The sequence below is a fragment of the Athene noctua genome, chromosome 20, assembly GCF_965140245.1.
Source record: "Athene noctua chromosome 20, bAthNoc1.hap1.1, whole genome shotgun sequence".
Lineage (NCBI taxonomy): Eukaryota > Metazoa > Chordata > Aves > Strigiformes > Strigidae > Athene > Athene noctua.
In genome coordinates this window covers 11,453,020-11,467,738 of record NC_134056.1, presented here as the reverse complement: position 1 = coordinate 11,467,738, position 14,719 = coordinate 11,453,020, and the positions used below count along the sequence as shown (strand labels likewise).

Genomic DNA, 14,719 nt, shown 5'->3' with positions numbered 1-14,719 from the left:
AGTATTTAATGATTGCTCTATTAATTCTTAAATGCATTTAAGTATCTTTTTTCCTTATTTGGTAAAACACAAAGCTTTTCAGAATAAATGATGCGTTTTCCAAGTCTGTCACTCCTTGGTATTACAATTATTAGTCTTCTGCTACACAACTTGTTGGGAATCATTGGTTGTTAATGTTGGAGATAAGCTTGTCAGTTTTCAGATAAGCTTGGCTATTGGAATATTGGTTTATATCCATGTAAGTTCTGTTGGGAAAAAAAGCTGGGAAAAAAATCTGTCCCTTCAAAGGTACCACGCAGACATAATTTGAGGGGGAAAGCAATTTCTTAGATAGTTTGTTCTGATTCTGCAAGTGTTTAGAGTGTGTTTTCGCATATATTCAGGATGTCTGAAATAGGTTCCTGTAAACATTAACAAATTCACAGGGGGTCAGATGAAACCAAGATTGCGTGTGGGATCTGTTTGAGTACAGGCTTGAACCTTTCTGAGCCTTTTAGTAGCTACAGAAGGTGGAAGTGTGCAAGAGCCACTGAATAGTGAGAGTGACGTAGAGGTGCAAGTACGCTGCTGAGAGAAATAAGCAGAACTGAAAATGCAATTTGACATCTTTCCCAAAATAATCGGATTTTTTTCTTTTGTTCCCAAAGCAAGTTAAATACTACCTCTTTTGGTTTTGTTTTGTTTTCTTGTTTTTCTACATGAGAGTACAATTAGGTAAAATAAATCAAGACAAATGAACACTCACCATACATTACAGTCAGGAAAGAAGCTATGGTTGTATGGTTGTCTCTGTATGGTTCAACTTAATATTAATTCTTACAAAAGTTTGAAAGTATCCATTTAGATACACTATTTTTAGTATATTCTGCCTGTATGTTTGTTTCTTTTCTTTTTCTTTCTCTCCCATTGCTAGGTTGTGACTAGACTTATTCACTTGCTGGGCGAGAAGATTCTTGGCAGTCTTCAGCAGGGAGGTAAGACTTGTTCCTGGACTACTCCCATTGATGCTGGTGCTTCCTTGGAGCTAGATTAAATCTGTTAAATCTGGAAACAGAAAGTGCATAATTGAAAAAAGAATTTGTTGCTAAATATTTTAGCTGTTGTCACAAGTGAATGGTGATTTTATTATATATATGTGTACAATTTTTTTTTGGCGGAGCATAGTTAATTAAGTGTGGGAATGGAATGATTTGCAATTGAGATAGAAAAGTACTGCTGCATATGTGTGGTGAAATTTCCTTAATTTATTGCAAGAGAAGAGCTCAAAGGGAGCATTGGAAATAGCAGCTGTAATAGACTTGAATCAGATAATCATGCTGAGTGGCATCTGCATGTAGTCTGACTTAATATGTCTGTATTTGCATTATCTTAATGAATTGTCTGAGAGGAAATGGTCTGCTATGGATTGGTTCTTAAGCTTTGTGTATGTGGCAGAGGCCAAACAAAGTGTATTTACTGATTGAAGTGAGTAGGAAGAAATTTTCCAAATTTTCCTGAGCAGCTTTTAAAAGAAAACAGATGCATGTTAACTACTGAGAGTCTCGTGGGGTTTTTTGCTGTTGAAGGTTAGTTGATTTTTTTTTTTGTTTAGTTGGAGTTTTTTTAATTACTTTTATTACTATTTTTGCAATATTCCAAGGAGACTGAAAATAAGGTAGCTGGCTCATGTTTCGGAGCCTTGTGAAGTGAACCTCAAAGTCTGCTCTTCCTTTAAATGCCCAGCTTTCTGTGCGTAATCAGTTGTGTACCAATCTCTACTGATAATTGTACTTAAGCTTCTGTGCATGCTGAAATGCCTTTGTGGCCTAGGGCAGAGTCCAAACTGCTTGGGAAGAGGATGATCTGCAATCTGGAGGAAGTGGGAGGAAAATCGGTGTCAGTAATAGGAGTTCAATCAGAGAATCTCCATTGAAGTTCTGAGGAGGGAAGGACTGGTGGAGATGAAGGAGTTGAGCAGTGATGTGTACCGTGTTTGAACCTACAAATATCTTCTTGAAGATCACCAAAAAGAGTGGAAAACTATGTAATGTGCTGTACAGAGCTATTTTAGAAGATTTGAAATGAATAACTCAATCACTGAACATACTAGAAAAAAGTTTCTCTGATATTTCTTTGTGTCCTGCAGTGTACTGTTGATCCTGCATATAGACTTTGAATGAGTTTTCATATCAAGTACTTCATATGTCCATCTCAAGAATTCATCCTAATGGTGTATCTTAGGCCTTTGCTGGGTGAAATAAGATAAGCAGGATGTTAAACCCTAACTTAGATGACAATAAGTTTATTGTGTACTGAGGGCTGAGTATTAGTGTTAGCAGCAACGTAAGGTTGTCTGAGAAGGCTTAGTTAAAGAGGAAGAAAATAGTATAAAAAGAACCATTTGTAGAGCACCTCTATCGTTGTTCTTTTCGTGAGCTAAGCTATCTAGGAAGATTTTCATTATATGTATCACATGCTTCTGTCAAAAAATGCTTTCCTCTGCCCATAGTCTTTGTCCTTAGCTTATTATGTTATATTGGAGGTACTTTCACAGTTACTTTGCAGCTACTTCAGAGGTTCTATATTTTATTTTAAAACTCTTAAGGACGTATCTGTATAGCTCCACATTTTCCCATCTTGGAGAGAAGTGAAATAGATGGAGATACGCATTCCCTATAGGAACTTTGTTGTTTAAGCTAATTCCTTTTGCGGGCTAAATCAATGCCTGTCTCAAAGTTGTGGTCCTTCAAAGTGCCTTTTTATCTTGTCCTTAACAGGTCAAGTAAATGTGCATTGCATTTAACCTGTTCCTGGCATCCAGATGTTTTTAACATTGCCTAACTTCTACCCATGCGGGCTATGTCAGCAGCCAAAAATGGTGGCAACTGATCTTCATCCTCTTATGAGTGAAATATGTGGGAACTCTTTGCTTTTATGTGATGTGGAGGATGTTACATTTATCTTAGGTTAAACAATTCAGCCATCCTTTCCTTGCTGCCCGGCAGCTGAAAACAATGAAATGACACCTAGCTTTCTGGGTTGGTTGATGGCAATTTTTTTGTTTTCAAACAGCTCATCCTCTTGGATTACACAGCTCGAGTAGCAAGTGGGATGCCGGAAATCCTGCCAGCAATCTCTCCACAGTAGCAGTTATGCCAGTGTCTGAAGAGGTGCCACTTACAGCTTTTACTCTGGAGCTCAAGCACGCTCTCAGCGCTGTGGGTAAGAAGTGCTTGCATGTTAATGCATCATGGTAAATAAAAGCTGCTTCTCTTTCTGGAGAGGTATGGTCAGGTACCTGTCATTAGTCAAAGGTGGATTCATGCTGCATTAGGAGGGGGGGTGGTACAGCAGCGCTCAGGATCAGCCTTTTTCATGACCTCTTGCTTCTCTGTCCTCATGCCTAATGTGCATTTAATTTTAGTGGAAAACTTTGTGGCCTTAATGACTCAGAAATATTGTCCAGTCTGTCTGGCCTGTTGCCTTGGCTGCCATCAGCACTCTTAAGGCTGCAGGCACTCCAGGGGACAAATCCCCCCACCAGTGTGCCATTCCCATGGTGCCTGTCTGAGAGTCTGATTCTCTCTCATGTGTGAGAGTCATTCAGGATTCCTCAACTGTACAGCTTCATCCACCAAAGGATTTCTGGTGCAATTTTCTTTTGCTGAGGTAGTGCAATGAGTGGTAAGCATAAGCCTTGATGAAAGAGGCTTGTGGAGGAGTTCCAGGTTGGCCTTGGAAGGCCAAACTGAAGTCTTAAATCATCGTCCCATTTGTCACTGTTTTGTTTGTCTGTCTTGTGGTCACAAAACCATGTATTCAGCTCACAGCTGAGTTATCAACTGCTTTATCCATTGGTGAAGTTGTGTGTGCAAGTTCCACTTGCTCACGAAACCATGTATTTAATTCAGTTCAGGCTCGGTACTACAGTTTGACATTTCCTGAACATCCTCCTCTCATCCTCATGCACTATCATAGATCTCTTGAGTAAATCTCCTGTAGTCCTTTGATGAATTGTTAGTCTGCTATCTCACGGCTTATTATTTTGAAAAGTACAGGTTACAAGATGCTTGAGGTATAGCCACTTACATTTATTGGTTATTTCCATTTTGACCTTAAGGGTATCTGGAGCTGGCACTTATTATTCTGCTTTAAAAATCTTCTAGGTGAGCAGGCACACGAAAAAAGCTGTTGACGCTTGAACTCTTTACCCTTTTGAAATATGAGGTTTTGTGCAGCTTATGGTGGAGATGTGTTACAGTGAGAACTAATTTGTGGGTGTTTGAAGATTCCTCTTATTTTGAGGTGGCAGAAGAATTTTATATCCATAACAGAGCAGAGATCTCAGCTGTAGCTATATTGCTAATGGGTACTTCTTATGGATTGTTGCCAGCTTGTTTTGATGTGTGACAGCACTAGGAGCCTTTAAATAAAACAAACAGAAACTTAAGTAGGTAGATGAACTATTCAGAATAAAAATAACCATTCTATTTGAAAGCAACTAGAAGGTGACAAACGAGGGGTTTTGTTATGATCACTTGGCCTTTCCTCGTTCACCCTTCTTTTTTCCTTTCTTTGCCTAAACTGACGTCTGTGTAGTGCTTGGCAGCTATAGATGGTACTATACAACCTTGGCATCTGAAGTTCTTGCCAAAATGGAGCAGACGGCTGCAGTGGGAAGAGGAAAGTGTTGTGTGAAAACACAGCTAGCCATATGGTTCAAAACACAGCTGGTAGCCCAAGCTCTCTGGCCTTGATAGCCTCTGTCGGGGCAGCCTATTGCTTATTCAGCCCCACAACGCTCTGAGACAGTGGTTAACCTTCTGCCAGTGCTTTACTCTGTGTGTTTACATACTGTACAGTGCAGATGGTTTTTTCATGCAGGCTGGATTTTTTTTTAATTTAGCAGAAGCAGCATTCTCTTGTGTTGGTTATTTTTTGGTTCATTTTTGTAGCTTTTGTATTTTCTCCTTTGTAGTATGGCTATAAGTTGTTTGGGTATTCCTTACTGGGTTGCGACAAAGTGCTGTGAGCAATCTGCCAGATGGTGCTTTGCTATGAGAAAAGGACTGTGTTTTGGAATGATTTTTCTTCTGATTTCTTGCATCGAAAAATGAAATGAGTAGTAAAGTCAGTGTTGTGAAGCCAAATTTGAGTTTATTTTTAGATTGTCTTGGTATTCACCTCACTATTAGAACTGTGTCCATTTTGCATGTGGGGGAGTTGAAATGTTATGTGAAAAGATTTGCATTAGGGCCTTGCTGAGCAGCTGGTGGATTGGAGCTCCGTGCCTCTGCCACCTCAGTGCTGACCCACTTCCAGTGTTCAGATTGGCTATTTAGCACCTGGGGTTTGGGTGTGAACTGTGATTAGACCTTAAACGTATTTATGGAAATAAGAGGTGTTGTTTAATATGCTTGAGAAGGCTTCAATGAAAATCTTTCTCTTAAGGAAGTCTCTTCCAGTGTATGTTCCTAATTTTGAAAAGAAGGGGTTTTGCTGTGTAAATTTGCTGCTATTAGCATACTTTTGTTGTTTATTCTTTTTCTTTTTTCTTGAGCCAACTTTTTTTTTTTGTTATAAATTGTAATCAGATGTTGCCATGTAACACTTGACTTAACATTTGATCCATATTGTGTTATTGCTCTGGGCTTGAAATATGTTCCAGAGCGGTGGCGGGTAGTCTTAGTATGTGGGGTAAAAGCAGTTGGGTTTAGCTTTCTTTTACAACTTAGGGTATTATTGTTAAAAAGTCCTTAATCCTCCTAGTAATATTAACTTAGATAAATATTGCAGTGGTGCCTCGAATCCCCTTGCTGCAGGTTGGCGTCAAGAGGATAGAAGAAATTAGGAGGACCTGGGCAGCAATACTGAGATCACTGCAAAAATCTTCATGAGGTATCAGCTACTGCCATTCCTGGAACACCCTGCCCTGGCTGCAGGCTGACCCTCGCCCTGGGGACAGTGATTGGGATGCAGGCTGGGTTGTAACACAAGCTGCAAAATTAGATTAGAGGATGATTTTTCTTTTCCTGGAACTGGCATTATTGGCAGTGCTGTGAGTTGGAGCTGGTTGCAGGTTAATCTGTTTTAACAGGATTTTTTTTTTTTTAATTTTTAACTGCTTCCATCCTATTAAAGGAGTATAAAAATAATGACTAATAGAATATCTCAGTCTGATAGTGGAAGCTTCATAATGCCATGAATTAATATAGAATTGGAAAAGTATTCAGAATATTTCTTTTTCTTTTTCCCCTCTAAAACACTTTTGCCTGTAATAAGGCAGGACTTACTGGTTTGGTTGCTTGATTCTGTTTTGTGAGTTTAATTATATTTTATTTTTTTTAATTTGCGGTGGGAACACCTTGTGTGACCAGGCTGCTCTCCATACTGGATTTCCTGGGCCCGAGAGCACACTGGCCTGGCTGGCCAGGTTGTGCTTGCATGCTGCATGCAGGGAGCATCAATCTGTGGTACCACCCACAGCTTTGTTCAACCAAGTTGTGCTGATTTCTTTGAGATTTGGTGTTTCTGTGGCTTATCATAATTCAGATATTGTTTCTGGACAGTGTGATTGTGTCCCAGTTAAAGACTAAGGGATGTTCATGTTTCCATGGAGTTTGTTCTGCTGAAAGCTGGATGGTGAAGCAGTTACTTGGTACCTGGTGGCAGTAACTCTACACGAATCTGCCTTCATCTTGAGACAGGTATGAATGTAAAACATGATCTGAGCATCGAGGAGAGAGCAGGAAGGTCCTGCAGAGCATGATGAACCAAAGGCTACATCACTGCTCCCTCACTCTGTTTGCTTGTGTGCTTCAGAGTGAAAGCCCTTTCTTTGAATCTTAGTCTTTGGGTCTCTGAAAAAAAGAGGATGTAGAATATAAAACTTCCAAAAAACAGGGACAGAATTTTCTACTTCTGAAATGGAATGAAATGAAGGTGTGCAAAAGTTTCAGGTTAGGATAACCATGCTGATGAATTCTGGTCAATGTTTGTGATGTCTGTTTTTATTATTATTTTTTTCCCCTTACTCCTGGTAGAGCTAAGAACATCTCTTATCAAAAAGCTCCTCTGCAGTATTCAGATTTTTTAAAGGTATTTGCCTAACTAATTTTTTGTTCCTTTACTGAGACCTGCTAAATGGTATTACATGATTCTATGAATTCTGGTTATATGTGGGAGCCCTCTGATTGTACGTAATTTCACATTGAAGTAGAGAGGGATTTAAATCCAACTTATATATCTCCTTCCTTCCTTTCTGCCCTTTAAATAAAAGCTTTCTTTTAATTTCTAAAAATGTATAATGTATGGGAAAGCTCACCGCAATATCTTTACTAATAATTTATTGGAGCTTTTAATTGTAGTTCTGGCTGAATTTCCCCTCCTTACACTCAGATTAGATTTAAATGTTAAGTGTTTAGTGTGGTGTCTGGACCCTGACACAACTTGATATTTTTTCCTGGGTGAGATCTTCCTACACTGGAATATCAAACTTCTTAATCAGTTCTGTCTCTTTTGACACAATTCTGTACACTTTTATTAGGCCAAATATATAAATCCTCTTCTGATGAAATCCAGGCAGGTAATTTTTCTGTGCTAAAATTTTTCTACAGTGCTTTTTGTACTGGATGTATTGGTATTTTTTCCAGGTGAGGTGGATTTGCAACCATTTCTAAGGATCAGAGGTCGCTCCTTGACTTCTTTCAGCAACTCTTTGACTATGTTTTTTTAGACTTGAACTAGGATATCTGTATTCCCACTCCTGCATATCTTACGAAATTGATGTTATGTGGGAAACAATTACCAAAGTGAGTATCATGCTCATCTTTGGAGGGAAAGGAGGAGTTTTATATCTCATGTGATGCTTATGTCCCTTTACTGGGGCAGGACTTGAGCTTGGAAGCCTTGTGGAAGGGCTGTCTCAACACTTTCCTTGAGTGCCTTTATTCCTAAAAGATAAAATTAACTAGACCTGTGATATTTGCCAGCAGTTTTTTCTCCTTACTTCTCTTTCACGGAATTGTAGTTCTGTACTGAAAAACAGATGACTCTGGAGTACCAGTTTAGATGCTCCATGAGATTTCCCCATGAATCATGATCCTCTCTGCCTGGGGGTAAGCTGTGCAGTTTTCTCACCTGAAGTGCATAAAAGCTGGGATTCAGAATCTCAGTGAGTTGGCTGAAAGAAAAATCCCCCAGGGGCTGTTAAGTCACCACGTCTGGCTTGAGAGAAATTAATGAACTGCAGATTGCTGGAGGCTCAGAGAATATAATTATTTTTTTCCTTGCTCTAATACTCTTCCCCAGCAATCTGTTGCTGGTCGAAATCAGAGAGACACTGTTGGGCTTAGATAAATATTTGATGTTACCTCATATCACCTCTCCTATGTTCTTAACTTCAAGCTATTCACCCCATGTCTAATCCCACAGAAAGAACAGCCCCTGAAGGGTGCAGGCAGCTGCTGGAGGATGGAGGGATGTTTTCGTGATGCCAACTGCAGCTGAAAATTGCCTGCAAGGCTGATGTCAGGTGTAGCCAGAACATCATGCGCTGATGGTGTGTAGCTATGACAGTGCACGCTGAGGATGCACCCCCATGTTGTCTTGGTTGCTCCTGCCTGCTGGTGTGGCTGTTCCAGTGCTATGTACTGGAGTGATTTTTTTTTTTTTAATTATTTTGTTGCTTTCAGCAGTTTAGTTTAAATAACACTCTTGGTCATTCTGTTTTATGAGAACGCATATGTTGGTGTTCTCGATCGCATTAATGGAGGGTTATTTAATGGTTGATTAATTGGGACTTTGCTAGAAATTGGAAGTGCAGTGCAGATGGTTGTTATTTCTGAAACAAAACAGAGTCGGTTCAGTTAGAAGCATCACTATGTTCTGTGCTGGGGTGAATAAGGGTCTGGGTGTCTTTGTCCTGTGTGGAGGGGGCTGGCACCGCTGTGTGTCTGTGCACATGCCTCCTTGTGTCATATACTGTGAAATGCTTCTTTTCCAAATATGAAAGTGAGGTGAGTGCACATGGTTTCTGAACTCATACACCTCTCCAAGGCTCTTTTGATGCTTGATGGGGATGTGCTGTCCCCATTCAGGATGTCTGTGTGTGAACTTGACTAACATAAAGATTCTCCCCAGCTCTACAAAGTCTGCCTCTTGCCTTGTATCAAGGTGTTCTGGCTGACAGAGTCACCGTGTTTCATGGTTTCATCTTAGGGCACGGGCCCCAGTGCAGCAGATCAGTGTGGTGCACTCCAAGCTCCTTTGCTGGTGTTCTTGGATCTGAGTGACTGGGTGCAGGGAGGCAGCAGGCAAACGCAGAGGTGGAGCACGCTGTTCCCTCCTTGGCGTTAGTCTCTCTTACTTGACACTTTTATTGTATTCCTCGGCTCATTTTGCATTCCTGGCTGTTTGTCTTTACCTACTAAACTTCCACCGCTGTCATAAAGCTTTGTAAGTCACATACCCTGGAAGAATATTTGGTCTACATATCATTTCTGTTTTGCTGAGAGCTTCGACATGTTAATGAACACAAATGATAACTCTGCTGTTAAATGCTTTTTCAAAAGCTGTCTTCATCACATACAGTGTCATCAGTATTTCTTACGGGAGACCTCTCTTAATCCCTTTGTGCCATCCAGTGTTGTGCTAGACCAACTGTTTGTGAGGCTGAATGGTGAATCTGATCAAAGAATCTACCAGTGTTACAAATAAGGTGGTAAAAAGCCCCACAAGCATTGGTTCTGTTCCCTGTAGACAAGCACAAAGGGGGAGCAGCACAGATGCAGGAGTAAAGGGCAGGTTAAACTAGTTTTGCTCTTGAAATGCTTATGAATTAATATGGGTTGTTGCTTTGATAGGAACCAACGGCTATAAACTTTATTGAGGGATGGGGAAATTAAATTCTGCGCTTTCTAACCAGCTTTTCCTTTTTATATTTTGGTCTTTGCTTATGGGATAGTTTTGGCCATTTTTGTTTGCTCTTCCTACATCATCAGTGTAACAAAGAGCAAACATTATTTGGATGTTTGAAACTAGAAGATGAAAAATTATAGTTCTGAGTTTTTCAAGTCTAACACTAAAGTGTGTTGAAACAGAATAAAGTCTTTGCAGGAGGAATCGAGCATTGTAGGGGAAGTGAGTTGGCCCTGAAGGTCAGGACGGCTGGTTCCAGATACTTTACTGGTGGCTTTTGCTTTTTGAGCATGTAAGTGTGAAATTGCGACCTTTTACCATGTTGTTCATTCGTGGTCCCTTAATTTTTACTAAACACATTAAGCCATGCTGCTTTATGTACCTTGAGGGACTTCACATAGTTGTTTTGTTATTTTGTATATAAATTTCAGTTATTTTAATAATGAAAAAAAAGAAGGATTACATAATGAAAATATTAATAGAAAGTGACTGCTCTTTCATGTTTTGTAAATGTGAATTTCTCTATATGAGACAGATATTTTCTTCTGGTATGAGGTTAATCCCTTCAGTTTTGTTTGCTTTTTTGTATCTAGCTGCCCTTATTCTGCAACCTCCACCACACGTGGCATGTATTGCTGCCGATGAAGTAGAATTGCTGATAAGAAAAATAAGGTTTCTTGCGGCACTTGAATTTTGGTGCACATAAACTAATCTCTGGTATAATGTTGTTGCCAGGTGTGTGCATTCACTTCTCTTTATAGTGGAAGTAGTGTGAATCGGGCTGTCCCCTGCAGATTCAGGAGTTTCTTCCTCCTTGGGGTTTGTAGTGGTATGGGTTCCTGTTGGTGTGTTGAATAAGAGCTAGTACTGCTGTAGAGAGCGTCAGGATTCGTCTGGGGAGTTGGTTCAGTGCAGGATGAATAAATTCTGTATTTTAACAGGTCAGCGAAATATTTTTTTCCCCTTGAAACCGGATTCCTGGGCTTTCTGTGGTTGCAAAAGGTACATGATGTTCTGCATCTTGTGTTTGTGAAAATGCAGCTGCAGTAGAAGCAGCCATCCTACATGACACTGGGGAATGCTCTAAAAGAGAGCTTCTAGGTTGTAACTAATGCAGTAACAGCTCTGGGAACATGGAGAATGGGAAGATGTTATTGTAGGTAAGTGTGACAGTTTTTGTGAAGGCTTTGTGCCAGCTCTTCTACAACAACCCTGATCAATCCACAGTTCCATCATGTCTTCAGAGCAAAATCACAGAACGGCATTTGTTATAGCTATATTTTTCTCTATACAGTTTGTCAGGAGCTGAATGGCAGGGGTTCACATATGGAACTTCTTGTTCTTCCAGGTCCTGCTTTGCTGCTCACCAGTGATAACATCAAACAGCGACTTGGTTCTGCTGCGCTGGATAGGTACCTGTCCTCATTATTACTTACGAAAAAATGCAGAAAGATTCTATACTGGTGTTATAAATATACAGTGTTTGGGAATAAAATTCTGTCTTCTAGACAGAGTGCCTGTCTGCCTGAGTGCCTTCTCATCAAGGTGTTTGAGACAACAATGTTTCAAGAGTATTTCATACAAATGCTGGTTATTTTTCCTGTAGTTACTTCCACTTGTGAAATTGGAAGAGCTGAATTGCTTTAAGTGGGTATTGTGTACTCATTCTTAGGGGTGCCATGGAAGTCTTATTGAAGTTAAGTGTCACTACATCCTCTTTCCTCTGTGTGTATATCCAATGGTGTAAATAACAGAGAAATAAAGCAACCATGAGCCTGGAAATGTGAGCAGCTAACATTCTTAGACTGGACAAGGAAGAGATGTAGGTCTCTGCTCTTTGGATTTTGTGCCTGATTGAGATTTGATTATTTAACATTTCTTTCTACTTGGTTAGGAGCTATGGTATAAAACCATTTGAATTTAGTTTTTTCCTTTTCTGTCCCCAGTATCCATGAATACCGACTAACTAGCTGGCTGGGACAGCAGGAGGATATTCACCGTATCGTGCTCTACCAGGCAGACAGCACCCTCACTCCCTGGACTCAGCGCTGCATCCGGCAGGCTGACTGCATCTTGATCGTCGGGCTGGGAGACCAGGAGCCTACTGTTGGAGAGGTGTGAAATAGCTCCTTCACATATTTGCAATGTTAATAGTCCAGGTTACAGAATAACAGAATCATCTTGGTTGGAAAAGCCCTTGCAGCTCCTCCAGTCCAACCATGACCCTCCCCCTGACCGTTCCCAACTCCCCCAGATCCCTCAGCGCTGGCTCAGCCCGACTCTTCAACCCCTCCAGGGATGGGGACTCCCCCCCTGCCCTGGGCAGCCCATTCCAACGCCCAACAGCCCCTTCTGCACAGAAATCCTTCCTCAGAGCCAGCCTGACCCTGCCCTGGGCAGCTTGAGGCCATTCCCTCGGGGCCTGGCGCTGGTTCCTTGGCTCCAGAGACTCATCCCCCCTCTCTGCCCCCTCCTGGCAGGGAGTTGCAGAGGGCCAGGAGGTCTCCCCTCAGCCTCCTCTTCTCCAGACTGAACCCCCCCAGTTCCCCCAGCCGCTCCCCAGCAGACCTGTGCTCCAGACCCTGCCCCAGCTCCGTTGCCCTTCTCTGGCCACGCTCGAGTCACTCAATGGCCTTTTTGGGGTGAGGGGCCCAAAACTGAACCCACCCATCGAGGGGCGGCCTCACCAGTGCCGAGTATGGCGGTGAGATCCCTTCCCTCTTCCTACCGGCCACACTATGGCTGACACAAGCCAGGATCAAAGAAGGTTGTTTCATACTCATGAATTTTCCTGGGTTCATACGCAGTGAAGCATAAATAATGAAATATTCCTGAGAAATGTGCATTATAAATAGAAAAATAATTGAATGCGGATCCTCTGAAATGGCAAGTTTTCTGTAGAAGTATTTCCAGCTAAATTCTTTTCCTATAAAGAGTCATTTTGGTCAACGGTAAATCAAAAGTCAAGTTGCTTTGAAGCTTTGCATTTCTGTCCAGAGTTTTTGTGGGATCTCAAGATAGAGAGAAATTCTTTTCTGCCTGGATAGAATTCATGGTGTGTGCCTAGCAAAAAGTAGATATAAATTGTATTCTATGAATAATTTAATATATTTTATTACAGATTGTAAGCTGTATTTTTCCCCCCTACTATCCGTTTTTATTTTTGATATTTTATTACAAAAGTTGTTTGATCAGGCACATAAATTCTGCAAGAAATTTAAAAATGAAGTCACAAGTGGGTTTTTTAGGTTTGTGAAGTGCTGAGTCTGACCTCCAAAGAGCCTGGGACTGGCACCATCTGCAGTGTTCTTGTGTGTCACTGTGTTGGTTCTTCATGACTGTATGTGGGAGGCAGGAAGCGCAGTGAAAGCAAGTCGCCATCAGTTGCCTAGAACAACAGAAAAATAAAAGTAAGGAATGCAAAAAGGAAAAAGTGAAAGAACAAAACATGCTGAACATTTGTGGGCTTGAGTATGACTTGGGAAGCAATCTCATTTTGCACGAGCAGCGTGCGTCTGTGCTGTGCATTTAATGGCCTATATCTTAGGTAAAAAGCATTCATCTTTAAGCATGCAGGTTTGAATCCTTGCCTGATTTTAGAATTCTGTGTGCCATGTAAGTCCACATCTAACAATGTAGTTGTCTAAATCAGTCTTGTTTGAGGGTTCTTCGTGTGCGTAGTTGTCTGCAGATTCAGATGGGAGTACGGGTGAGACGTGTACGTGTGTGCATGTGTCTATATATATATAAAATGTGATTCACTGTTCTGTTAAACTGATACTGGAGCAGTAAATAAATACCTGACACCCCTGTTCCTTTGGTGTCTGTAACGTGCTGCAGCTGGAGAGGATGCTGGAGAACACTGCGGTCCGAGCACAGAAGCAACTTGTCCTGCTCCATAAGGAGGATGGGCCTCTCCCTTCCCGGACTGTGGAATGGCTCAACATGCGGAGCTGGTGTTCTGCTCATCTTCATCTCCACTGTCCACGCAGAGTCTTTTCCAAAAGAAGTCTGCCCAAGTTGGTAAGTGATTCCTGCTTTGGTGGCTGGTCACTTAGCTGTAATCTGTGTATCAGAGGTAATCTGAGATAATGATACTACAGGATATTCTGATGTTGCAACTCACTGTTGCACAGATAATGTTCTCTTTAAACCTGTTTGTCTTCAATTTACTAGAGGAAGCATAGGGATAAGGGGCTCATGTCTTCTTCATGGGTGCATGCTTGGCTGTTTGATACACTGCAGACAGTAAATGCTGTCTGAAGGTCACATTGACAGGTGTGTACAGGCAGTAGAGCCCTTTTCACTGGGGGGATCCCCATGATTGCAAAACCCATCCTAAAGATAAAGCAGAGGCAGACTTGGGATGCTTCACAGTAACTTCAAATCCTTCTCAAGAAAGAGAAATATCTCCAAAGAAAGTACTGTACTTTGGTGAAATTCTCCCAGCTGCTACAAAAATGAGAAACATATATGATCCATGGAACTGTTTGGATAGTTCATTAACCTCGTTTCAAGGACCGTTACCCACTTTTTAACAGCATGTGGCTGGCTGGTAGCGTAGCCTCTACCCTGCCTGTAGAGTGACCATCTCCTGCCTCTCTTCTGCAGATAGAGATGTACGAACGCGTGTTCCAGAAACCACCAGACCGTCACTCTGACTTTTCTCGCCTGGCTCGTGTTCTGACTGGGAACGCCATCGCGCTGGTGCTTGGGGGCGGAGGGGCGAGGTAGGTGGATTATGCTGGGCATGCTGGTTCCTTGCTGCCACTGTCACTGGGCTCTGACAGATTCTTCAGGATAACAGGCATCCTGTAAAATC

General features: G+C 41.4%; 1 protein-coding gene across 3 annotated transcripts in view; it reads left to right on the top strand.

Annotated features, from left to right (window-relative positions):
* The window catches only part of PNPLA7 (patatin like domain 7, lysophospholipase), a 127,343-nt gene that overhangs the window by 61,873 nt on the left and 50,751 nt on the right, over window positions 1-14,719 (top strand). For all 3 annotated transcript variants that reach the window (XM_074923799.1, XM_074923800.1, XM_074923798.1), the window contains exons 21-26: window positions 914-974; window positions 3,052-3,201; window positions 11,246-11,309; window positions 11,844-12,012; window positions 13,738-13,920; window positions 14,509-14,627. In XM_074923799.1, coding sequence (XP_074779900.1) covers window positions 914-974; window positions 3,052-3,201; window positions 11,246-11,309; window positions 11,844-12,012; window positions 13,738-13,920; window positions 14,509-14,627 — 746 coding nt within the window. The remainder of the gene's footprint in view (window positions 1-913; window positions 975-3,051; window positions 3,202-11,245; window positions 11,310-11,843; window positions 12,013-13,737; window positions 13,921-14,508; window positions 14,628-14,719) is intronic.